This window comes from Coturnix japonica, chromosome 1 (assembly GCF_001577835.2).
Source record: "Coturnix japonica isolate 7356 chromosome 1, Coturnix japonica 2.1, whole genome shotgun sequence".
Classification (NCBI taxonomy): domain Eukaryota; kingdom Metazoa; phylum Chordata; class Aves; order Galliformes; family Phasianidae; genus Coturnix; species Coturnix japonica.
In genome coordinates, this window is record NC_029516.1 from 124,429,420 (window position 1) to 124,456,339 (window position 26,920).

Genomic DNA, 26,920 nt, shown 5'->3' on the forward strand with positions numbered 1-26,920 from the left:
TTGAAGGCTTTAGAATCATAGAATATTCTGACTTGGTAAGGACCCATGAAGATTGTTGGGTCCAATTCCTAACTCCACACAGGGCAACCTTTGAAGAGTCGAACCATTATCTAAGAACACTGTCAAATGCTTTTTGTGTGTCTAAATGAGAACACCTGATTTACCTCTCATCTTCTTTCTGAGAATGAGAGAAGGCAACCAGGCAAATAAATGTAGTGAAAAGCAGCTTGGGTGCAATTTATTTGGAGATTTTGGGAATTAGAATACCTACAAGTGGAGAAATTTGCATGAGAAGCTCTCAAGGTAGTAGATCTTAAATGAATATAGCCAGAACCACTTAATGCAGGAAAAGGAAATCACTAAGTTCTGTCTTTATAGGCTTTTTCTGTTTCTCAGCTCTTTGCTTCCTGAATTGCAGTACTTTCTGTGGTCAATATATATTATAGGTACTGCCTAGTTTAACAGCACGGCATGAAATGGATTTTCATCTACAATAAAAGTATGGGAATAGGAAGGTGACTTAAAAAATAAGCTGCATATATTACTGTGTATTTGTGTGTGTATATATATACACACACACTGACATACAGAGGATTCTCTTTTTTCAGTGCACAGAGATATTGTGTTAACTTGGTGTGCAAAGCTTTAACTGTTAAATTCTTTTTCACTTCAAGAATGAACAAGTTCTATAGCTATGAGAGAGAAATGAATAAAGAGCTTATATGGCATAATGAATAGACAGCTGATTTTTCTTGATTATTGTTATTTGCAGCCATCCTAGTAACAGGTTATTACGGTGGAGGAACTGAAGCTTGTAAGAGTACAATCAGTGAATGTAAGGGAATGGGTAATTTGGCATTTGTTTCTGTGTGAATTGCATCTGAGAATGGAGGTGGGAAGGTGAGTAGTTAAGGTGAAACTGACAATATTTCTAAGTGTCCCACTTTAAATATGGATTTAAAGCATATGTAAACAGAATTCGGGCAGTCATCCCGAGTCTACATGCTGTTTCCTTACCTTGTTCCTTACCAGTGACTCCCTATTACACTGCAGTATGTATGTGACCTTGAAGCACTGTGATTTTATATGAGAAACAATGAAGTGATTGCAGGGGATAATTTCTCACACCATGTACTGTTTAGGGTTCTGATTACATTCAGATTCAAAAGCCAAACACAACAGCTGCAGCATTAAATCACTGAAGTAGAGTCTCAGCTCCAGATTTTAGAAACTGCTGCCACTGCTGGCATGTAGTGGTAGCTTTTTTTCTGGACTTCCACATTTGTTCATTAAGAATATGTAAAATAAGACCTGTAGTTTTAAAGCTGGAAGCATCTGTATGAATTTTGAATTGCTGCTCTCTTTTGTAATCTGCTGAAGAGGCATTCTGTGAGAAGGCACCAGCTGTCATAACATGCTTTTTATTAATTACCATCTGAACTTCACTGTGTTCCTGCACAGGATGGTCATTTGACTTGTTTTGTTTTCACAGCCTTTCCTAAGACTCCTATAGATACAAGTGCTCAGAATGATACAACTCATTACATTGTATGTTGCATCAAATTTACATAATGTCTGCCAGGACATCAGAGATGTCTCATGCTGTCCATTTGTGCAAGGAGTCCTTAGGATTTGCACACTCATGTGTTATATTAGCAAAGAAACAAAACTGAGGGGTGTGAGTGATGTAGAGAAAAACTACTGAAAAGTTGTATGATATTCTCAGTTGTTTTTGGCAAATTCTAGAGGGCTGTGGTTGAATGCTGATATTGAAAAATAAAAGTAGTAAGTGTGGCGTGTATGCATCAACATAGTCTAGAAATACTATGAGAAAGGAGTGACTTTGCATATAGGTACAACAATGTTCTCCAAGCTTTTCACAACTCTTCACCATCTCTGTGATGTCTAAAAGGTGTTAATGGTATCAATAAACTAAAGTATGTTGATAGGATGAAATTTGCCATCCAGAAAACTCCACCTCAATCAGAGCATAGGATTGGTAATGAGCTAAAAATGACACATGTGAATATTAGAGATAACAAAGTGGGATTTTAAAGAAGATTTAGAAAAGCTCAGAAAAACATGATTATGTGGACTTTAAAAGTGTGAGAGTGGAGAAGAGGCGTGATTCTGCTTCTGTGAAACATGTGGAAGTTTGTTGTTAGCTGTGGGTGGGACTGAAAATCCTTCTGGAGGTGGTAGTTTGTTTGAACATAATTAAATATATGGAAATGCTGTAAGGGAACCATGAGAGCCAGTATGTCCATATGACCTGGAGCATGGGGTACATGGTGGGATTCTGTCTGGGGTGTTGAGGCAGGGCCTGTCACCAAGTGCCCATCCCACTGCCCCAGTCGGAAGCAGTGCAGCTGGGTGCACTGGGGGGCAGCCCCTGCCCCAGGTACTGAGGTGCCCTGAAGGTTGGAACACACCAAGGCTGGGGCTTTGGGCCATGTCTGGGCCCAGCTTGTTGGATCCCATAGCCAGGAAGGACAGGGCTTTGTAGAGCTGTAGTTCAGCTTTGCTGAGGCCTCAGTGGGGCAGGGCTGATGGCCTTGGTGCTCTCATGGGGTCCAGGTCCTAGATAAGGCTGGGGAGCCCTGGGGTTGAGCAGAGACAAGAAGGCCCTCAGGGCCACGACAGCTGTATGGAGTTCAATGTGCAATGTTGTTATTCAAATTGATTATAATATATACATAGCAGTAAGGAGCGTAGTACTGATTTTCAAGTGCAGTAATTGATTTTAGGCCTTGTCACGTCTTCATGAATTGGCATTCTGTCACTAATAATGATCTGAGAGAGAGTGAGAAGCTTGGAGAGGAATAAAAAAATCAAGAAAAATTAGGCTGATTGATAGGATATGTGAGTAGAAATCTGAGAGCTAGTCCAAATAGTAATGACAAATATTAATGACAGCACACAGAGACTTTGGGCTCCTACTTCATGGTTGCATTGGAACATACATGATCTTCAGGGGAACTGGACTGTGGCCATATTCATCTGCAAGGCATATGCAAGATTTAAGAATTTGGGAAGGAACTGGGTTAGAGTTGGTAAATTCAGTAAGATAAATATAAATGAAATCAAAGAAAAATGTACATTGGATTTAGATGATGGGGAATAACTCTTTCACATAGTGATATTTACCAAAATACAATGCATGGTGTTTCTTAGTTGGAGCACTTAAGATGTTTATTAAAATTCATCCGTTGTGTATTGTTTGCTAATGTAAACACCCTCAGTTATAGTTGTCTGTATATTGAAAGTTTGGGGAAATATTATATTGAACACACCCTGTAGTGGATTTTGATGTGTGATGAATTGCACTGAAAAGAAAAAAAAATCAATCATTCTAGTCACTCTGTTTGAATTGAAGTGGTAACTGCTCCCTCCCCTGGAGGTGCAGTTATACCAGTAGGAAGGTACTTCTTGAAGTTCCGTGCATATATAAGGGTGGGGTCAGCCTCTTCTCTTGAGTCATTAGTGATAGGACTAGAGGGAATGGTTTCAAGCTGCAGAAGGGGAGATTCAGGCTGGACATTAGGAAATATTACTTCTCAGAAAAGGTGGTAAGGCACTGGAACGGACTGCCCAGGGAGGTGGTGGAGTCACCAACCCTGGGGGTGTTCAAGGGACATTTGGATGTTGTGTGAGGGGCATGGTTTACTGGGAGTTACTGGTAATAGGTGAATGGATGATGTTTTAGGTCTTTTCCAACCTTGGCGATTCTGTGATAAGGAGTGAATCAAGTTATATAATAAGGTGCTTACTTACGTTGGTATGCCTCTATGTTATGCCAAGATTTATATTTTCTGATTCAAAAATTCCTTTTTTTAAATCCTTTTCTACCACAAATTTTGCTGCATGCTCTTTGTGTCAGACTTAGGAATTGTGGCTGTGGAAGAAGCCAATTCAGCAAATAGATCCAAGAGACAGCAAAATCAACAGTTATGTTTAGTGTGAACTGAACTGATTCACTGCCCTGTTGCTGATGTGCTAATGCAAAGAAAGAAAAAAGAATATGCAAGCGTCTTGGAGCCACTGTGGCATAATTTTGACAGTAGCCTAAGGATGCATATGATACCAAATAACATTTGAAAAGTATCTTTCTAACAGTTTAAAATTAAGCTAAATTGAGGTTGCCATTAATTACTTTCCTTTGTGTCCTCTGCTACTGTTCTGTCATTTTGTGCTACTCCTTTATGCTTGTCTTGTGTTTGGGGCACTGAATCAGATAGAAGCTGCGTTTCATAAGGTTAGCATACAGCTGGCTTACCTCTTCATACCAGCTCATGGCAGATGGACATGTGCTGCTGCTATACAAAGTCAAAAGTAGGGGTGCATGAAATGAATCATAAACACGAGTGAAGCAACTTGCATTTTGATGACATATATGCTGTCACAGATTATGTCCTGTGGAAAGGGATGCCTGAGAAGAGTATGCCAAGTGGTAAGACATTCCTGGAATCAGGCATTTCCATCACAGTTCTGGCCACTCATAAGCTGCATTTGTGACTGTTTTGGATTAATGTATATTTAAGTAATATCCCTAGTTTGTTCTGGTTGAAGTTTGCTTACTTGTGCACACCCTGGAAATAACACTATATATGTACAAAATTTAACAGTCAGTGGTCTACAGCTGGTAATTAGTACCATTTAGCAGCTGCTAAGCAGGATAATAGCCTGTTATCCTTGAAGATCTCTAATAGGAGTCTTAATGACTTGCTTACACTGCTTCTAAACCAGCTGGCATAGACTTGCTGTGCATGGTGTGAGAGTTAACAGAGGGACTGAGTATCACTTTATATGGAATTCCAGTCAAGGGTAATTTGATTTATGCCAATTAAGTAATTCTGGTATAGGATCAACAGACATGATAAAATAGAGGCAGCGTACAGTCTATTCAGCAGAAAAAAATAGTGTTGTATGCAAATTCTTCAACTTCCAGTGTTACATTAGGGAAAAACATGGGATGGCAATTGTTTTCAAATGAGCCTACTGCCCGCAGAATGAATTATTTTGCTGATGTGTGTTTTGGCATATTGTATATAATAACTGCAGAACTGGAGACTTGAATACTCTGAAATAAATTTAACATACTGTAAAATATTGTAAGGCTCTGAAACTTATTCAGTTCTACAAACATTTGAGTGTACAGTTGGATGTCTCTGTGTACCTTACTAACAAAAATTCAGAATTCAGTCAGGTCCATGCTGCCAGCCCTTGATGACTTATTTAATTTGGCCTGGGAAATAGCTATGCTGACAAACCTCCTGCTGTACTATCAACTATGATGATAGAAGCAATTTTTTTAGCTAAGCATGTGTTATTTTGTGAGGTGATTTGCAGAAGTTCTGGTTGCACTGAGGTGAAATCGCAGCTCTATAAACTAGTGAGACCTTACCACAGCAGTTTTCTCTTTTGACATGACCAGAGCTCTTGCTCTGGAAAAGTTGATTAAGAAACAGAGGCAAAACCAAAGGGTGACCACCACTGCATAGAGCCTTGAGATGTGCTGCTTTAGAAATATCTTTGGTACGTAAAACTGAATATTTAATTGGCTAGAATTGGCTACTTCCAGTCTTCTCTAAATTTCTGTGGTCTCTGTTTTTCTGTTTCTATCTAGTCATGAGCATTCTGTTTGAAAATGTAACTATAGGACATGTAGGAAATGAATATTGTGGAGTGAAAAAAGAACAAAAATAAATATACTACTACAAAACAAACAAACAAACAAAAAAAAACCCCAAAAACCAAAAAACGCGGGTATGTAAAAAAGCAGGTAATGTGATCCACTAGTTTTTAATATTGTTCCTCTGAATTGATCCTAGTCCAAAGTGCTTTTCCATGTGAATATCTGTTTTTATAGAGTCCTCAAAACAAAGGTGTTTTACCGGCAGTGCCACCACTCAGCTAGTGGCATATCATATCTGACTGCTGCTCATAATCACATTTTTGTAAGGAGATTAATTAGTAATTAATGTGCTTGAGCATATAAGCTATTTGATTTCTGGTTTTAAATATTTTCCAGTGGATGCAAGAGCTGGATGAAGTTTTGCATATATAAAATGAAACAGAAAAGGTGGGATTTGCTTGAAGAAATGTTCTATTTAGCTCTTGCTGAATAAAAGTTCAGTTGAGCTCCAGTGCAGGGATTGAGTTCCAGGAGTTCTTCAGAAAATGAGAAGAAAGATGAGGTTTAAACAAATTTGACAGATGTTGCTGGAAATACTTCAAGGATGGAAAAAGCAGTAGGATTATGAAAGAGTTTTTTTAAAGGGACATTAAGAGAAGGATTTTTCTGAGTAAGTGGTGTGACCAATGAATGGGGCTTCATTTGAAAGCATCAGCTGTCTCACTAGTTACGTGGTTAAAGTTTTGCTACTGCAAATGTGTTTGTTAGGAAAACAAGCCAAATTAAAAGAATGATGGAATCTACACGTAATACTTCTTGAATTTTGAATTTTCATTTTATCCTCATCATGGGAAAGGTGATCATTGTTCCAAGATGACATTTACTAAAAATTTATGACATCTTAATTGATTTCATTTGCTGTTCTGATTAGGACTAACATAACAGAGATTGGTGTTCATCTGTACATCTCAAGTGCAGCTGAGTTGTCTAACAGGTTCCTCATAATTATCTTCACTTCAAGCTGAAAGTGCAACATGACTGGAATAAGGAAAGCATATTAGGGAGGAATGAAGAAGGCAAGAATTCTAAGCGGTGCACCTTTGCAGGGCTTAAGATGCAATTGTTGGATAAGCAATGTGATTATGGAGTGGCTACCGGACAAAATAGGGCACTTTGTTAATTGAAGGTAAAAATATACTGTTCTTCTTGGTTCAATGCCATTTCTGTTATCCAGTTACACAGTTTCATGGTTGATTTACGCCAGAACTACTTTTGGCCATTGCTGAAAGTGGTGGTTGCTGTTCATATTTGTTCGTAGCCATTCCAAGCCATTCCCAAATAATTTATCTAGCTGAAAAGTAGTCTTTGTCTTGTGCCAGCACAAGGGAAATGTCAGAAACATTCAGCCTGAGGCAGCAGGTGAATAGAAAGTTCCATTTCAGCAACATCATGGTCTTAGTTGTACACAGTAAGTCATATTTCTTCACATAATGAACAAGTAAAGCCTTCCAGCTAGAGGTATGTATCCCTGTTAAGCTGAGAACAGAAATAAGTGCTAACAGGAGCAAAGTTTACACTAGGTAGCTGCTAGTCCCAGAGGAAAGACTATTAGAAACATCTACTAGTAATCTATATTCAATACAGGAGAAAGTAAGTTTTACATTTACTGAATATTTCTTTTTCTGTCTTTCCTATTAAAAATAAAACTGGTTTACCCAGATCTAAAGTTTGCATTTCCACTGGTCACTAGTGAGCTGTTGGTAGCCCCGGGGCCTTGGGAATCGTGCGCAAGGTTCTGCTGTTACTTGAGACTTGTACTCCTTTACTTTCTAACATGTAAGGTTACAGATGTTTCTACATAGTGTAATAGCTAGTAGCTAGGTGCTATTAATAATAGCCCAGCATAAGTACTACTTATTCCTATGTATAACAAAATTATTAACACTTACTGCCCAGTTCTTTAAACCAAATTAAAACATTAGCTAATTGACACTGGTCATTAGACAATTGTTGTAGCAGCTAAAAAAAGATAAAAATGAAAATGCCAAAGCAAGCCCAGATAAAGTAAGCCTTACAGCCCTAGCCCCTCGTGGAAGGTATTACAAGGCCTGTGACTGGTAACTAGACTGTAGGGCTGCATAGGAAACTGTAATTCAGTAGACACAGTCAATGAATTGTGGAAAGCTATTCAGGTCAGTGAAATAATTTAGTTAACACTGTAACATGAGACTGACTTCATCACTTCAGTGCTTTTTAAAAACGTTTATTAGATAGTATGGTTTATGAATGCTTGTATCAGTTCTTCTTTAATTTGCTGATAATTTTGCATGTTGGATATGAAAGATTTTAGAAGAATGGATGGACATCTCTAAGTATACAAAGGAGGAGTTTGAGAGTTTACTAAAAATGTTATTATAAATTTTTATTTTCAGCTTCCTGTCTTATGGCCTATTTTCAGTCCCTTCTCTTTCCTGGAGATTTCTCTTCCATGGAAGAATACACATCAGACTAGCTTTGAAAGAAATCCTTTGAAAACTGTCTTAAAATTTGCACTTATTAAGGGAGATGCAGCATTTCTAGAATATAGTTGTGTATGACTTGTCCTCATTAGGGTACTTTTTCCCCCAAATGGCAGTAGTTCTATCAAAAGGAAAAGCTGAACATAAAATTGAAGAATTTACTGTTGACTAGTATAGCCTTCAGTGGAAGACATAAGTGAATTGCATGGTTGGCATGGGAGTTTTGCTTCTGTGATCTTTTCATTGTTTTTTATTATATATATATTATATATATATTATTTATTGTTTTTTATTACATTTTGCAGAGAAGGGTAGAATTCAAGAAAAGAGGAATATATTTTTACTTGCCTTTATATGCAGAGGAATGTTTCATTTAGTCCTAATCCAGAGCAAAGACTCTTGCACAGTTGAGAGTTCACATATCTTCCTAAGAACTCTCTGTGATGTGAATTTCCCGAAGCACTGAATAAACTGCAGAGTAATGAGGAAAAAATAATTTAGACAAATAAAAGAATTGCTGAGCTTTTATCTACTTACTCTGGTTTCTTTGAATATGACTTGTTCATTTCCTTGTGGTCATAATTAATATTCTACTTCAAGCTTGCAGTTTTATATTGTTTCTTTGTGATGTAATCTTGTTACATATTTCTTCTTGGGGGGGAGGAAGCAGGGCGAAGACGTGTATTGTTATGAATTTTAATTTCAGATCTAGAAATGATTTGTCATTTTCTTGCTTTCAGAAGCAGTGTTACTGAATGGGTTTTGGAAAGATGTTCCTTCCTTCTGCATAACTGTTCTATAAGCACTAAGACTTTGGGAGGCTTGATGAAGGGAAATCTTTCATCATACAGAATCAGTGTTTTATGTCCTGCTAAAGAAAAGGTGTAACATACAGACATTGACAATATTGTCTCATGAAAATGATACAGTTGCAAACATTTTTAAGGAGTTAGGAAGAGTCTTAACTGGTTTAAACCTGAGGTGGAGGAAGCATCTCCTTATATGGTCATCGATTTAGATATTAAAAGAAGGGAGGAACTTAGTTCTGTGCTTTTATTGTTGATGGACTCTGTCTGGAGGAGGACACTTGTGTACATTAGAACTGAATTTCTAGGCCTGAGGGCAAAAAGAAATGCATTGTTTTTTGTCATTCATCCATTCTTTTTCTTGAGGTTATGAAAATACGTATGTATTTCTCCACCCTCCTTCTCTCCTTTGGTACTTTTCATCTTGCTTGGCAGTTGCTTTATTTCAGGTTACTTAATGTTCCACTTCTGCTTTTAATGGATAAACTAGAGACTACGGGAGCTTCTAATTGTAGTTAGCTTTCAAAGTGGCATTTGCCAGAACATCTAGTCTTTCAGGGTTATATAAATGAACCAAACCAAAACCTTGGGTGAGATGAAATGGGCACATGGAGCTACTCATAAATTGTGAATTTATACAGTGGTTTGGATTGATGTTTGATTTTCAAAGTTTAAACATGAGCAGAAAATTTAATGGATTTGCATAACCAATGTAAATATTTGCTCACTATATACCACTGTGCTTACTGTGTGTGGAGCAGTTAGTAATGATAATGCCAAACCTTTTCTAGTCCCATGAATTTTACAGGCTTGCAACCATTTATCCAGATTTCCTTTCTTGGGCAGCATATGTCTAGGACACACGATAAGAAATAACTTAGCATTTTCCAAAGACAGTACTTGTGAAAATCTACAGTGTATGAGAAGAAAGCTGATTCCTTTCAAATAGGTCAACCAAATGTTTAAATGCAGTAAGTACATTTAGGGCAGTGAAAATGGAATTAAGATACTCTCAAGATAAAGAAAACACATAAAATGCATGGGTAAGGAGGAGATGGTGCACATTATGTACATTATTTGAGGTCTTTGACATGGTTCCCCACTACATCCTTATCTCTAAATTGGAGAGAGATGAGTTTTGAAGGCTGGACTATTTGGTGGATAAAAAATTGCTTGGATAGTCATAGCTAGAGAGTTGTCGTCAATAGGTCTGTGTCCAAGTGGAGGCAGTGATGAATTGTGTCTCCCAGGAGTCTGTCCTGGGACCGATGCTCTTCAACATCCATTATCAACAAATAACATGAACATTGGGAAGCTGAGTGGTGTAGCTGACACAATTAGAGTTTGTCCAGAGATACTTGGATGAACTTAGAAAGTGAGCACATGAGGATCCAATGAGGTTCAACCAGCCAAATGCAGCCAAATGCCTGGTTGGCAACCCTGCCCACAGCAGGGATTGTGTCTAGATCTTTAGATCTAGAACTTTAAGTGCCCTTCCAACCCAAGCCATTCTATGTTGGTTTTCTTGACAGACTCTTAGGAGCTGGAACAGCTGTGAGACAAATTTATGGCTCTCCTGTAGGACAGAAATTGCAGTGGCTCAGAGGTTTGGGGTATCAAGATCTTTAGAATGTTTTGTGGACCTTTGTACAACTTCATCCAGGAATCTTAAATAGGAATAAAACCCAGAATTTCCAGATGATGGGGACAAAATGAGCTGTGTTCCTATTGATGGGCCATTATTGGAAGTTACTTTCATGGCTGGAGGCTTTTTAAAAGGGTTTTTCTTACCAGTTCAGTGAAGAAGGGACTGCAGTGCCGGGTTTAGCTCCCCTGAGGGCGTCTGACAGTGTAACTTCTCTGTTCTGCTCTAGGAATGAGCACTGGTGCCTTGAGTTATTCAGTGCTTAAATTCCAAGTGAAAAGACTATAAAGGCAGTGAAGACCATTGGGAAAAAGTGCTGAATTTTTACCCTTGAGTGGGCACTGATAAACATGGTTGTTTTTCTGCTTGCTTTTTAAGCTTGTGTTCATTTCAAAAGGGAGACTGATAGATGTAACTGGGAGTGAGGCTGAACTGTGAATATTATTTTAAGAATTATCCTGCATATGTAATCTGACAATGCACTGAAAAGGTTAAATTGAGTGCTGATCAGATGATTTAGCTATGGTTTGCTGATTAGTGTTGAGTGATACAACTTATGAATGCTGTTTAGAATTATTTACTGAAAAAGCCAACAAGTCTTATGGGAACTCTTCAAAATCAAATAAAACTGATAGACTGCAATTTTGCTCCTAAGGTGATTGTGACCTTGAGTAAGAGTCTCTTTCCTCCCCTCTCCTATGTACAGAGCTAACATGCTCATCATCTGTCCTTTTGAGCAGCCCTTGATACTGTTCATATTTAACAGCGTTATTAAAGCTTCTTTGCTTCCAGGCCTAGCCATTAAAATAGATGAGATGGGAGATGCTGACATGATAGTTTTGCAAATGTTATTTCAGCAGTTTGCATATATTATTAAATCTGTTAATGAAGATGGGGAAGAATCAGGTAATTAGCAGCTCGGAATTGGCTGTATTGCTGCATTAACTCTTGTTCCTCTTTACTTTGATATTTCAGTGCTGCGGCTGTTGAAGGATGGTGCTGACCCTCATATGCTTGTTTCCTCAGGAGGTTCTTTGCTCCATCTGGTAAGAGTGATTGAATATTAGTGTTAGTGACTGTGGATAAATACAGTGGGATACTGAGTAGCAGATTGGGAATATTAGCAAGAAGAATTTCTTAGCAATACTTTTTTTATCTACACTGGCCTCCATGGTCATTATGAAGGCATCCAGCTATGCATGTGAAATAAATGGTCAAATTGCTTATCAAAGGGTGGATCATATTAAAGGAATGGTAACTAACTTAACTAAAATGAAATGTTTTATTTATAGATTTTCTGCACAATAAGAACAAAAGGAAAAACTGTTTGATTTTGAAGATAGAATTGTGTGGTTCAAATATTCATTGTTCCTATATGAAGAGTGCCGTGATATAACATTTTCCTTCTGTTTTTGTGCATATTTTCTTACACTAATTTTTTACTCATAGATATCTAACACAGTCTTCATCTAGTTTATCAGTATTTACATTGCTCAGAGATATGATTTAGCAGAGGATTGTTAGAGTTAGGGTACTGTGGTTAGGCTGTGGTTGGACTTGATGACCTTCAAGGTCTTTTCCAACCTGGGTAATTCTATGATTCTATCATTCTATGATTAAGTAGAAGGTAGAAGGAAAACTACTCATATACAATGACCAAAAGAGAAGGAAGATGTCAGGGCATGTAGGAGAAAGACTACCATACAGCAAAGACTGCAGATACTGAAGCTATTGGCAAAGATTCAGTGCAGTGGAAGCCCTTTAGAAATTGTTTTGCTCTACAGTAGCTTGAAAATGTGGTTGGTATGAGATTATGTCGATCTGTATTATAAAATTTCTTATCTCTGAGTTGTTAAAACTTGAACATTAACAACTCAACGTAAGTTGTACTAGTGAGATTATGGGTGCTACTGTTGAAATGAAACTATCAGTTTCTGGAGCGGTCAGTTACATAGCTGCCATGAAGTTCTCTAGATAAATCTAGATACTAGAGGAGATACAGTATATCAGAGTTTAATTTCTGTTGAATAATTTGTTAGTGTATTTGAAAATTGTTTCATGAATTACTGCTTTTTTACCTCCAAGAGTTTAATTTTCATCTGTATCTGTATTTATGAACCCAGTATTATATACAATTCCTACAGTCAACAAGGTACCTCAGCTATGTCTTGATTGCACAATGGCACTCATCAGGGCACTTTTACTTCTTCCCCTTTTCCTCCAGTGTCCTAGCTTTCATGTCATATTAATGCAGATGAGCAAACTGGATGCCATGGTGTGGTTCTACACATGATATTAGATGTGACAGAATAATTATTTCATACTCACTTGCAAATTAGCATCTTGATCTTCTTCTTATGTCAAGTGACCCACATGGTGGATGAGGGGAAAGCTGTTAACTTAGTCTAAATTAACTTCAGCAAAGTCTTTGACATAGTGCCACAGTATTCTCCTGGAGAAGCTGGCAATCTGTGGCTTGGACAGATGGAAACTTTTCTGATTAAAGAATTGACTGGATGACCGGGACCAGACAGTGGTGGTGAATGGAGTTAAATCCATTAAATCCAATTGGTGAGCGACCGGTCACAAATGATGTTCCCCAAAGTCAGTACTGGGGCCTATCCTGTTCACTGTCTTTATTGATGACCTGCATGAGGGCACTGAGTGCACCCTCAGTAAGTTTGCAGGTGACACCAAGCTGGGAGAAAGTATTGATCTGCTTGGGAGTAATGGCCCTTCAGAGGGATTTGAACAGACTGAATTGCTGGGCTGAGGCCAGTGGGATGAAGTTCAAGTCCAAGTGCCAGGTTCTGCGCTTTAGTCACAACAACCCCCATCAACGCAACAGGCTTGGGGCAGAGTGGCTGGAAGGCTATGTAGAGGAAATGGGCATGGAGGTATTGGTTGATACTCAGACAAACATGAGCCAGCAGGGTGCCCAGGTGGCCAAGAAGACCAATGGCATCCTGGCTTGTATCAGAATTAGTGTTGCCACTCCTTCCCAAGGAGGAGGGAAGTGATCATCTTTCTGTACTCGATATGGATGAGACTACATCTCTAGTATTGTGTTCAGTTTTGGGCCCTTCACTATAAGAAAGACACTGAGGCCCTGGAATGTGTTCAGAGAAGGGCAAAGAAGCTGGTGAGGGCGCTGGAGCACAAGCGTTATAAAGAGAGGCTGAGGGAGCTGGGACTACTTAGTCAGGAGAAGAGAAGGCTCGGGTACAACTACCTGAAGGGAGGCTGTGGTGAACTGGGGGTTGGACTCTTCTCCCATGTGAGTAGTGATTAGGATTAGGGGGAATGGCAGGGGAGATTCAGGTTGGTTGTTAGCAAATACTTCTCCAAGAGAGTGGTCAGAAACTGGCGCAGGCTGCCTAGGTCATCTGTCACTGTAGAGTCACTGTCCCTGTAGGTGTTCAAGAAACATTTAGATGTCATGCTGAGGGATATGGTTTAGTGGGAAATGTTGGTGATAGGTGGATGGTTTGACTGGATGATCTTAGAGGTCTTTTCCAACCTTGGCGATTCTAAAATTCTGTGAATTTTTTTGCAAATTTCACTGTATTTGTGCACTTACTGTATATGTGTGATTTCCTGGGCAAGGAAGTGTTACACAGCTGTAAATATTGGATGAGGCATAGATATTAAGGATGGTATTCAAAGCATCCAACTACCTAATATAGAAACTTAGGCTCCTTGTAGCTTCTGTAGCGAAGAAAGATGATTCCTTCTCTAGTTACTGAGCTCATATGCAAGGCCAGAGTCAGGATGTTACCTTAGGTGCTCTAATTGTCCTTAAGTATCATCCATAAACACATGTGGTCAGAGATATGGCCAAAAGAATTAACTGAAAACAGTGCCTATGCTAATTTAATCTTCTTTGCAAAAAAATTATCTCTGTCCTCAAAATGAAACGAAGTGTACAAACACACATGCTTGCATGCATGCATACACCCACACTACCCCAAGGATGCCTGTGGTGTGTAGCATATGTGTTTGTCAGAGAGACTTGAACAGGAATTGCTAAGGGTGGTGCACTGAAGTATAGAGAGGTGTGTATTACTGCTACAAACTGCATAAAAGGCAGAAGTTAGTGTATTTGTGGATGTCTGTGTGTGAGTGTGCATATACTTGCAACCTACTGCTTATGATGCATTCATTCAGTTCTTGTGCATTAATTCTCAAGGACAGTATTGAATGAATAGAAAGCTCATTTTCACTGCATCTTTCAGCGGATTTTATTTAGTGCTTTTTCACAGGGAATAAGGGATTCCATGAGTCGTACATATGCGAGTTGGTGTCTCTGCAGAACTATTTCTATAGATTCATCAGCTGTTGTCTACGAATATATCATCTGTTAAATTTAAATAGAGAAAAAAATATGCAATAGATTCAATTATACACGGAGTATAATGCTATCCCTAATCTTCTCTTTCTTCTAGTGTGCTCGCTACGATAATGCATTTGCTGCAGAAATTCTGATTGACAGAGGAGTGAATGTAAATCATCAAGATGAGGATTTTTGGACATCAATGCATGTAGCCTGTGCATGTGATAATCCTGATATTGTCCTGCTGCTGCTGCTAGTAAGTAAAACAGTCCAGTGCATTGTGTGCTTGAAAAGGAAACAGAACGTAGCACTATACAGTTTGAAATTGCTGTGTGAAAGCACTATATTTTTAATCACATCAGTGAAAGCTATATTGTATATGTTTATTTTTTGACGTTGTTTTTGTGCTTAGGATTTTTAGAACACACATAGCAAGGCATTTTCAAGTCTTTAATAAGAATACATTATGAATGTATGTCATGACATGTCTCCTCTGTCTCTTCCCTGTAGTCAGGAGCTTATATCTCTGATAAGCACTCAGTCCCAAATGGGATACTCAGATAATTTTTCTTTTATCCTTGTCACTTTCTGTTAAGGGTTGTGTTGGCAGACAATCTTATCAGAACCTCCTTCTTAAAAGCAAATATTCACTCAATTACACTCAGTATTCATGAAGAAGTATTTGCAGACATGACCAAAATGAAGCCAACTTAATATTTGTCTAATCAACTTTGACTTTTTGAAGCTATATATACCCAGTGTAGTGATAGATACAACATTCAGCCTCTGTAGAGAACAACTTTGTTCTTGTGCTTCTGTTAGTGGGACTGCAGCCTTTAGTTTTAGTGCAAGATATTAAAGCAACTTTGTCCCATTTAATTTCCTATTGCTTTTTAAAGCAGTAGTGCATAAACAATTCATAGTCTGACATAGTTTTCTAATCTATTTGCATCAATTTAAAATTTGTATATATATATATTTTAATTGGTCATTGCAAATAGACCAGCATTTCTTTGTATATTATAATGATATTTCATTGTTACGGGTAAAATTAAGGGAGAAATATTTTTGAAAGACTGTGTCCTTGGTAATAATTGTCATGGAATCACTTTGGGAAATTGTTTATTCCAACCCTTCTGCTTAGAGCAGGGCCAGCCACAGCAGCTTGCCTAGGACCGTGTCCAGTCAGATACTGAATGTCTGGAAGGATGAGAAGTATAGAACAAATCTGGGCAACCCACTCCTATGTTTGACCACCTGCATTGAAAAAAAGCCTTTTCTTAGGCTTAAACTTTCTTCTCCATATTTTGATTTGTGCCTATTGCCTCCTGGCCTGTTCACTAAGCACTACTAAGAAAAGCTTGGCTCCATCTTCTCTACTCCCTCAGTCAAGTATCTATGTAAACTGATATGATTCCCCTGAGCCTTCTCAAGGCTGAAGAGTCCCAGCTTCACCTTGTATGACATGCTCCAGTCCTTTCATCATTATTATGGCTTTTTGCAAGGATCTCCCCAGGTTGTTCGCATCTTGCTTGTACCAGGGAATCTGCCTTATCAGTTTTGAGCTTCCACCAGTGCCCTGGCCAGCTGGTAGTGCAGTTCAGGAAATCTATGTCTGCAAGAGCTAATATTGGCTAGTGTTCAACTTGTCCACCAGGACCCTAATCTCAGCAGTACTTTGTGTGGAAAGCTGTCTAGTTAGACATAAGTAGCTGGCTAAGATTGTCTTGTAGGGGAGTATCTGTCTGCATGAAAGTTATAGCTGGGAGCACTGTTCTGCAACTGTATGCGTGTACTGGCTCAGTGATATAAGTCAAAGCTATCATATTGAGTTGCACTTTGCTGAATATATGAGAATGCTGGGTGTCCAGCTCAATGAGCTTGCCTGGGCCACCCAGAGTGAAGTGGAATTGTCTTGCATTGTCACACTGGAATACTGGCAGGAAGATTGAACCTATACTGTCATACCACCACCATCTGCCTCTGATGTCATGGGCCAACATAATGAAACAGGAGGCACTGCTTTTGGAACAGCTCTTATTAAATATATAATAATGTATATGAAATATCAAAACATATTTTAATTTCAATTTATTTTTTTTTTAAATTAAAACATATAAGAAGTGAGCAGTAAAAACAGAAAGCTGGTGGGATATTTGATCTTGTTTTAGTGAAAGTAACACACTGGTTGAGTTTGACAGTGGTGGTTGCAGTTAATGAGCTCTCAAAGTGTTCATTAGAGATTTTTGATGAAACTTTATTTACCCTCTGCTTCATCCTTGAGAATATTTGTTCACAAATGTACATACTGCCAAAAGTGATGACACAAATAAGGCATGACTTTGGAATGAAGGATATTTCTCTTTGGTAAGAGAGGGCTTACAGATGTCTGATGAAGAGACACGATCAGATTTTTGATTGCAACTGTATACATTCCATCTGAAAATTTACAGGCAATGCATTTACAACTAAAAATGGAATTGCAAATAAACAAAAAGAAATGATGATTTTTTGGGCAGTCTTGAAACCTGTCCTCCAGTTCCTTTGTCACAGTGGAAAGCATAGCTGTATATTTTTGCTGCTCATGGGACTGTGCTTAGCTAATATATCAAAATCCGAACACTTCTTTGCCATAAAGAGTTGGCTCTGCACTGTGCCCCATGTGCTGATTTTCAGCATAGATGGGGTTAATAGCACACTGATGTTAGATTGGTGATGAGGGGCCAGACCCGCTCAATGTGGGAGAGCTGCAGCCATGATAGTGTGGTGCAGCGGGTGACCACAGTGTAAGGTGTGCTGGGCTGTGGGTTGGACATGCCTAGAATTGTCAATTTGTCATCACAAGCAAACAGTCTTCAGCAGTAGTGAGGATAATCTTCAGATTTACTTAATCATAGTGAATTATAGTAATATGATTTTACTTTTCTAACTCTAAAATAATGCCATATATCTGATAAATGCCATGTATCTGAAAAAAGTACTGTGCTTGCTGACTGACCTTCTTTAAATGACCTGGGCTTCAGTGAAACCATCGTTTGGAACTTGGAGTTACTTTCACACTGTTCTATGATTGCTTTCTCCAGTCTGTACTTTTGCTTTTAACACTGAGCTACATCAGATCTTACCTTGTAATCTCTTAGGCTTCTGATGGCCTCTGAGACTGCACCTGCTCTAGAAAACTAAGATATGTCCAGGAATATTCCTGGACTGTGATAATCTGTACTAGTAAACTTCTAGAAAGGCCTCTGGCATGAATTTGGCATGTGTCTTTTAGTTTCCTTATCCAATGGTACATTTTGTATCCAGCTCTTGTAGAGGCTGAGAGACTTTACTGGACTAAGTGAGGTCTGTCCCATTCCAGCTGGCTGCAATGCTTAGAATTTTCTCAGGTACGTTTTTTTTTTTTTTTTTTTTCCCAACAGTAGAGTTGCAGCCTTTGTCATATTTGGCTTTGGAATGTCCATTTCTTCAGCTTTTCTATTAGAAATGTAATGTATTCTTTGAATTCTACCTGTTCTTCTAATTTGAATGTTGTTTCACCTGTTTATTATAAGTGGTCTTCTCCAGGTGTCTTCTAATAACTTGGAATAAATAAATCATCTTATGTATTAAAGTCTTGGTAAGCAGAGTTACATCCATATGCGTTTTTACATTTAGTATTGGAGACAATACAAGGAGAAACTGCCAGAAACTGGAGTGTAGGAAGTTCCGCACGAATGTGTGCAAAAACTTCTTTACGGTGAGGGTGATGGAGCACTGGAACAAGCTGCCCAGGCGGGTTGTGGAGTCTTGTTCTCTGGAGATATTCAAGACCTGCCTGAATGCCTACCTGTGTGACCTGGTGTAGAGAACCTGCTTTTGCAGGGGGGTTGGACTCAATGATCTCTGGAGGTCCCTTCCAACCCCTGTGATTCTGTGATTCTGTGATTCTCTATTTTATTTGCAAAACTTTAAATAAATTTGCCTACATTCTAGGTATTAAGCATTTTTAAGGCATACATTCCTTGACCAGATAAATAATAATACCTTTATACTCCATTCTGGAGTGTTTAATAATGAATAGGGTACTGTGGAGAGAAAGGAAATTATTCTTAGGTAAGCAGTAGTTTTTGAACCGTGACATTAATTCTATCTTTAATAATGTTTGACAAAGTGAAAATGGAAATTGAGGTTGGAGGCAAGTATTTTTCACAACCTTGAACTGTCTTTGTGTGAACATTTGATATTAGAAATTACTTGGCCTTGAGGTTGGAGTGTTTCATGGGCCATGTCTAATGCGTAGCATGAGCCTGGATAATACTAATATGAGCCACAGGCAGCTTCTATTATGTCACAGATTTTAGCTGAAAGAATAAATAACACTTCATGTACCCTCATGAATTACTTTAAGATAAATATTTCTTCTAGGTTGACTTTATAACCTAGACAGTGCTCTATTATCTGTTTTAAAGATGTGAACCAAAAAATAACAGCATGGTCTTTCAAGTGGGACCTGAGCAAATTCCTACCAAACGGTCATAGAGACTAGTGGAAGTTTCCTTAGTGTGGATTTCAAAATGTTTCCTGAAGGGAAAATAGAAAAGAGGGAATATAGAGTGTATAGATCTGAGAAGTCTATCCAAGAAGACTTAATTAAGCATACCTAGTTTCTGATTATGTTGCGCTTCTGGTGGTCTTCGTGTTGTCTGGCTCAGCCAAGATAGTAATTTATCTGTTGTTCATCAGCTTATTTGTGGTAACCTGCTGTTTGTGTCCTCTGGTAGATAGGAAAGACAAAGCTTATTAGCCGAATTGCCTCTCCCTGAAAGCTAGGAAGGGCTGTGGATGTTATGTCATGTGTTAATGTGCTGTCATTTCCTACTGAATGCCTACTGGAATTGTAGGCAGTTTTGGGAATTCGTGCTGAATGGAATACTTAAGCAATTTCCATCTGCACTTTTTACCCCAGGTAGTATAGCTTTCCATGGGACATATTTAAGTCTTCTCCACTTCGTAGCTGTCAGCAAGGGAGGGCATTGGGCAGTTCAGCCAGGAAATATATCCCATTTAGCCCACCACCAAAGAACTTGCCCTGGGGCAGCTGCTAGCACACAAGGAAATGAAGAGACCAAAGGTTATCTTTGGAGGTCTGGTTGCCATACATGCAAATGAAATGGGAAAGGTCAGATTCATCAATCACTGCCTAGCTGCATTAGTACTGGGGTTTCCCTTGGGTGAGCGGACTTTTTTGTGGATGTTGTGTGCATCAGCCTTCTTTAGCAGCTTGAAGGGAGTGATCAAGTGACTTTCACTTAAGAAGAAAGATGCATAAGCTTTTATACATTTCTGCTTAAATGAAGTCTAAAAGATGGCATGAAAAGTAACAAGATGTTATCTGCTGTCTTCCTGTGTTGTCTTGTGAAGTCTCAGGACAGGGCATGCTGACACCAGATCTGTAAGGTTGGGGCGCTTTCCTTTCCCGTTGTCTCTGTGTGCATTACAATGCTGCATTTTGCATTCATTTTTGGTACTGCTTTCTATATTGAATTGAAATACTAGCTAAGATTTGCAATTTAGTTTTCAGAGTGCTTTGTCTCATTAAAAATGCTGAGTTACAATTAATTGAAATAGTGAAATCAGTACTGTTGCAATTTAGTAAATAATCCTTAGCTGCGCAAAGAGTAGGGTGTATAAAATATCACTTTGTTAAATGACTTTTTTTTTTTCTCCTGTTTCTCTTAATTTTTCTTCATCTTGACAACATTTTTAATTATTGTGAATTCTCTACTCTTACGAAATCAGCCATGGATAATTAAAAAGGCAACAGAGGTCAAAGCTGTTCAGCTGCTCCATCTCCTCCACTCTATTTACTGCCCCAAGGAATTGAACATTAAATGGAAAAAATAGAACTGATCAGATTCTGATTTGTGTCTGTGCAGTTCCCTAATATATTTATTTGGATCTTGACCCATTCTTTTCTCTTAATTTTTGAAATGTGGTGTTTATGTAGGTGTTAAATGGTTCACAGTCACATTGAGCTCCCATGTTTAGTATTTTTTCTCAAGATAAATGATGGCTGTGTTATGATCTTTAAGTACCTTTTTGACTTTCTGTTACACCTTCATTTCAGAGCATGTGACGGATAATTCATCATTGAGCTTTGGACTCATATAATTGTACAATTACACTTGCACATAACAGTGGAAGTTACAAGTTTTCTTTTGCAGTACATCTTTGGTTTTGGTTTTGTTGGTAGTTCTTTTTCCCTCCTTTCCTTCCAAGACCAAAGTAGTTTTGGAATTCTTTTAGGCTGACTGGCTTAAAGTTGAAAATGAAAACAGGTGAGAATTCATTTCAACAGTCATTTTTTATTACTTCATTTTGACATCTTCAGGAGGCGTCTTGCAGTGAGAAACATGAATATAATGTTTTTTACCCTCCATAACACAGATTATGTCAAATGAAACTAGGAAAGTAGAGACAGTATTGTACAGTGCTTTACACTGAATATATTTATCCCTTCATTGACCTGATAGCATTGCTGTAATAAACATGACAGTGAATTAACTAGAATGGCAGAGAGCAATACTACATCCTCAGGAACCTCTATGTACAGATAAAGGATAGTTGGGGAGTAGCATTTTTAGTTTAGGTTTGTTGTTTTTTTTCCTGACATTACTAGGAAAAGCAAATATAAGAGCTGTCAGCCAGCCAGTTAAATGTTTATTCACGTGCTTTTTGGAACCTGGAACTGAAGAACACAATTCAAAATTAGATTTGCCCTTTAAAGAAAAGTGCTAGAATACTCTATAGGGTTTACATGGGAAGGTTTTGGCAGCAGAGGGGCTGCAAGGGTGTCCTCTGTGAGCAGAGCCCAGCGCTGCCCCATGTCAGATCAGAGCTGCTGGATGTGCCTCTGGGAGAGCACACTGAAGAAAAGAGAAAAACTGGAAGAGAGGAGTGATAAACATGAGAGTAGCCCTTCAGCCACCAAGCTCAGTGCAGAAGGAGAGCAGACTGTCCCCCTGAAGCCCATAGGCACCACATGGAACAGATCTGTTTTTAGTTTTAAAAAAGCAGGTGCTTTTAGTTTGTCTTTAGTTCTTACTGGTCTGCTCTGCTAGTAATCAGTGATAAATTAGTCTTCCCGAAGTCATGTCTTGCTTGCCTATGATGGTAACTGGTGAGAGATCTTCCCATCTTCCCATAAAGTATATTAAATTAGTTAAATCGGACTCCGGTGCTAGTAGTACTAGCTGAATATTTTAAATTTGACTGCCTCTTCACATATGGAATTTATTAATTATTTAATCATTTCCTGCTTTAGCCCTGAGTATTTTCTGTAGGTTGCCTGCTTTTGCTATCAACGTAGAATTCCTTTTTTTATGTATCTCTTCCAAAATCTGATACAGGTTTACTGGAAAAAAAATACAGGAGAAGATTTGCTGGTGGGCTGCAACTCTCTGTTCCCTTTTCCCATACAGTTGGTATGGAATGTATCTCAAGTCATGTTATTTTGCCCTTGTTCTTTTAATCACACTATTTTAGTAAGCAGAGAGGAATGATCAGGAGGATGTCGCTAGCTTTAGAACTTTATGAAAGGTTTATATCTTTCATGGTTTTAGAAACAATTAAAACAGAACAAACAATTGTGTCCTCAGAAGAAAGTAGTTCTGTCCTCCCACTCTATCTTGTTTAATAATTATTTCTCCTTTGTGTCAGTTTATCAGGAAACCATAATGTGGAGAGAATGATGAATAGTTAAAGCTCAGGAAATGACTGTGAATGCCAGTTTAAAGTATAATATGGCCTAAAAAATGATGCCTGTTTCTGCAGACAGCCATTAATGAAGCCTTTATATAAAAACAATGGATATGTAAAAAATGGTATTTTCCTTGCTTGCATTCCGTAGAGTCTAGCAAATAAATGTATGCTGAGTGTCAGAGGTACTTTCCAGAGAGTGCATGCTACTGGCTGACTGTCTTTAATTGTTGCTGGCAGAGGAGTAAAAGCTGGCTGAGCTGGAATGAAACTAATCTAGGTGAAGGCTATTACAGAGCTGCTAAGCACCAGATGGCAAGACACAAGGGAAGCTGTAGCTTCTTCTTTGAGACTGTGAAAAAGGGATGAAGGTAGTTAGTAATGCAGCATTAAAGGTGGTCCAAGGAGAGATAAGAACAGGAGCCTAACTGGACAGGAAAGCATTTTGTATTTGAGTGTTATCATAAGAGTTATTTTTGTAAAAAGAAAAAAAAAAAAAAAAGACTGGTCGGTAGAATTAACTTAGCAAAGAGGGACTCCAAGTCTTATCATACAGAGATATGAAGATACTGTAGGAGAGAAGTTGAAAACAACAGTTAAAGAAAGTACTTTCATAGAACTGTCTACAAGAAAACATGGAGATTGACCAAAATAGGTATATAAAACAAGTAATATGGTTATACTGTAGCGTGGCCATAAGGAAAGAATGAAAGAAGAAACAACTACTGCTGAAATCCTGCCCCTGTACTTGGCACTGGTGAGACCTAACCTCAAGTACTGTGTTCAGTTTTGTGCAGAAAGGATATTGAGGTGCTGGAGCAGGTCCAAAGAAGGGCAACAGGGCTTGGAGAATATGCTCTATGAGGAGAAGCTGAGGGAACTGGGGCTTTTTAGTCTGGGGAAGAGGAGGCTGAGGGGAGACCTGATTGCTCTTCCAGTATCTGAAAGGTGCTCACAGCAAGAGGGGTGTTGGTCTCTTCTCATTGGTGACAGGTGACAGGATGAGGGGAAATGGCCTCAAGTTGCACCAAGGTAGGTTTAAGTTGGATATTGGGAAACACTTATTTACAGAAAGGGTTGCTAAGCACTGAAATAGGCTTCCCAGAGAGGTGGTTGAGTCACCATCCCTGGATGTGTTTAAAAACCACTTGGATGTGGCACACAGGGACATGATTTAGCAGAGGGTTGTTAGAGTTAGGGTAGTATGATTAGGTTGTGGTTGGACTCAATAATCTTTATTGTCTTTTCCAACCTGAGTGATTCTGTGTTTCTGTGACGAGATAGACTTTAGGAAAGTATTTTCTTAGAACTACATAGAAGATGAAACTTCAAAAAGGAATAAAAGCATGTCATCAGAGTAGAGGAATAAGTAATGGAGATAGCCCAAGGGCAGATGTCTAGTAAAAGAATAAGGATAATGTGATGAGAAAAGGCATCAGAATGTTGCACTGACAGAAGAAATAACTATTGAGACAGAATCTGAACATTATGGTGCAAAGAATGCTAGAGCGTCTGATGAGTTAGTCTTTTTTCCACAAGAAGGAATCACAGAAAGTAAAATCTCTGCTTAGACATGAGACTGATTATTATGTTTGAATAGGCTGTAAAGCTTGTTGGATGGCTAGGAATTGCCAAGAAATTTATGGACAGTGGTGAGAGAATTGAATGTTTCTTCCTGTGTTCTCACAGTGAAAAGTATTGCTTGCTTACAGAAACATCAGGAATGGTAGGAATTGGCTGACAGTAACACTACTCAACATTGATTTCTGATGTTACAGAACACAGCACATAACTGACAAAATAAAACGGTGTGTAATTTGTAGTCCTTAACATCATTTTTTTTCCACATAAAGTTAAAAATCCTGGAGGTAAACAAGAGTTAACCTTGAGATTGAAGATGGTCTTGAAGGCAATACAACAATACTCATAAATTACTCTTCACACTGGAAAGAAAAACTATCCGGTTTTTGGGCTGGATCACGTGAGGACAAGTATGACAAGAAGTGGGCTACTTGCATAAAGATGGGAAATTCTGTATCAGCTTCACTGTAATCCTCTTGATTCCTCTTGAATGAACACAAATCTGTGCTATGGAGGTGATGATGTGGGTGTGTTCATTGACTGGGAGATATTTGAAGGAGGTGAGATTAATTGCTTATGTATGCCAGGTGGCCTCTATTAAATCAGTGACACAATTTCCCTGCATATAGCTCTTAAGGAATAGCTAGAGAAAATGAGGAAAATCTCTAGTGAAGTTATAGAAGTGAAAAGCTGCCTGATGGTTGAGAAACTGATAATAACAAAGCAACAGCCTACCTTTTAAAAGAGAAACTATGGGGCTGGGAGTTGATGAAGTTTCTTTAGGATCAGTCCTACAATGCTATTTTATTTACAGTTTTTGGTGATAACCATGGGAGGAAGAATAGGAGTATGTTAAAAAAAAGGCTAAAGACAGAGCTGCAGTACCTTGTCACTGTGGGTGAGGATTAGAATTTAATACTGAAAAGATGTCTTGGAAGGCTTCAATAGCAAAAATAGGGATGAAATTTAAGCATACAAAGAATAAGGTCATGTTCTGAGTTACAAGTAACATGCATTTCTGTGATACACTCAGGATTCATCAACTGAAAATAACAAGGCAAGAGAAAGACCTCAGAGATTTAGTCAATTGTAAGATGATTATATATTACAAATCTGCATCTACCAATAGGGAAAAGTGATTCTTGGTTCTGTCAGAATGAAGATATTTCCAGCGGAGAGAGAAATGCTTTATTGCTCTGTATAAGGAGTGGCAGCCTGTAGTTAACTGTGTACAGACCTGTTAAAGAATTCTACCAAGGAAAATTGGAAAGATAAACAGGGAAATTGGCTATCTTTTGAGAAGTGTCTAAAAATAACTATTCTGTTTAACTTCAAAACAAAACAACGCTAGCATGAAAACAAATGGTTATAAAATATCTAGGAATTAAGACTGAAATTAAGTGTCACAAATGCTAGGTGGAAAAACAACATTCCATGCAGGAGTAATAGGGAAGGGGAAAAAAAAAAAAGCAAACACACAAAAGCAACTTAATTTTGCTTTATAACCAATCCTAAAGTTTTAAAATTTAATCTATCTAGTTTTAAAATTTAAATTAAATGAGATTAAATGTTATGCATTTACCTGTGTTATCAAAGTAATGCCTCAGGAGATCCATTCTAGCATTATATTCCCACATGATGTCTGTTCAGAAGGCTCTGTAGACATAATTATCCTGATTGTGTGCTTAAAATAATAAACTAACATAAGGAGGATATTAAAACCTACATTTGTTCAAACACCAGCAAATAAAGTTTTGTGGTGGATATCTGATAACTTAGGTTATGGCTAAATTTCAACAGTATGAAATCAGGCAGGAAAAAAACTGTAACTTTTCTCAAATATTTGAAAAGAAAATGAATAACAGGTAAGAAAAAAAAAAGAAAAGATTTTTTTTATTCAAGAAAAGAAACTTGAAGGACACGAAAGGTCACATGCATTGTTGATGACAGTAAGCTGGGAATGATACTTAGATCTGTAATTAATTGTTTGCCTCAGCAGTATTTGTAAGAGAAACTGCAGTACATACTGATTCATAAAACCAAGTATTGTCCCAATGGGGGTATGAAAAGGCAGACATATGAGAAATATGCCAGTGCAAGCACTCGATTAAGCAGAAAAAATGATTAAAAGAAGAATGACAAAGAGAAAAGTGTGTTAAGGCAATCTTTTGGTGACATTTGCTTGAAGTTATTTAACAGTTCCTGTTGAGTTCTTCATTACTACTGACTTCCATGTTTTGTTAGGATCTATGTAAGAAATTTATGAAAATGAAAAAAATAAATTGTGAGATCTAGCACAGTGGTTTTTGAAGTGGAGTGCGTGCCCTGGGGGTTGCACAAGCCAAACCATTGGTGCCTGGGAGGTATGTATTAGAAACTCTACATATATTTACTTTTTATCTAAAAATATAAAAGAGAAAATTAAGCTTTACTAGTATTTAATATTCATTGAAGCTGGTGCTGTCATTCTGTCTGTATTTGTCTCAGGTCACATGCAGTAGGCTGGGTGTTTTGGGGGAAGAGTGGGTGACCCACAGAACAGAGATGTTGACAGTGGCGCTGTCACTCATTCACTAGCTTCAGCATATTGCAATGCTTTGCAGTTTTTATGTCTTCAGTTAAATGAATTTAGGAATTATATTATGTAGTTTAAACTAAATG

The 26,920-nt window shown here is 38.2% G+C and overlaps 1 protein-coding gene across 1 annotated transcript in view; it reads left to right on the forward strand.

Moving 5' to 3' along the window:
• MYO16 (myosin XVI) overlaps window positions 1-26,920 on the forward strand; it is a 270,411-nt gene that overhangs the window by 29,931 nt on the left and 213,560 nt on the right. The window contains exons 3-4 of the mRNA XM_032442003.1: window positions 11,581-11,651; window positions 15,051-15,194. Coding sequence (XP_032297894.1) covers window positions 11,581-11,651; window positions 15,051-15,194 — 215 coding nt within the window. The remainder of the gene's footprint in view (window positions 1-11,580; window positions 11,652-15,050; window positions 15,195-26,920) is intronic.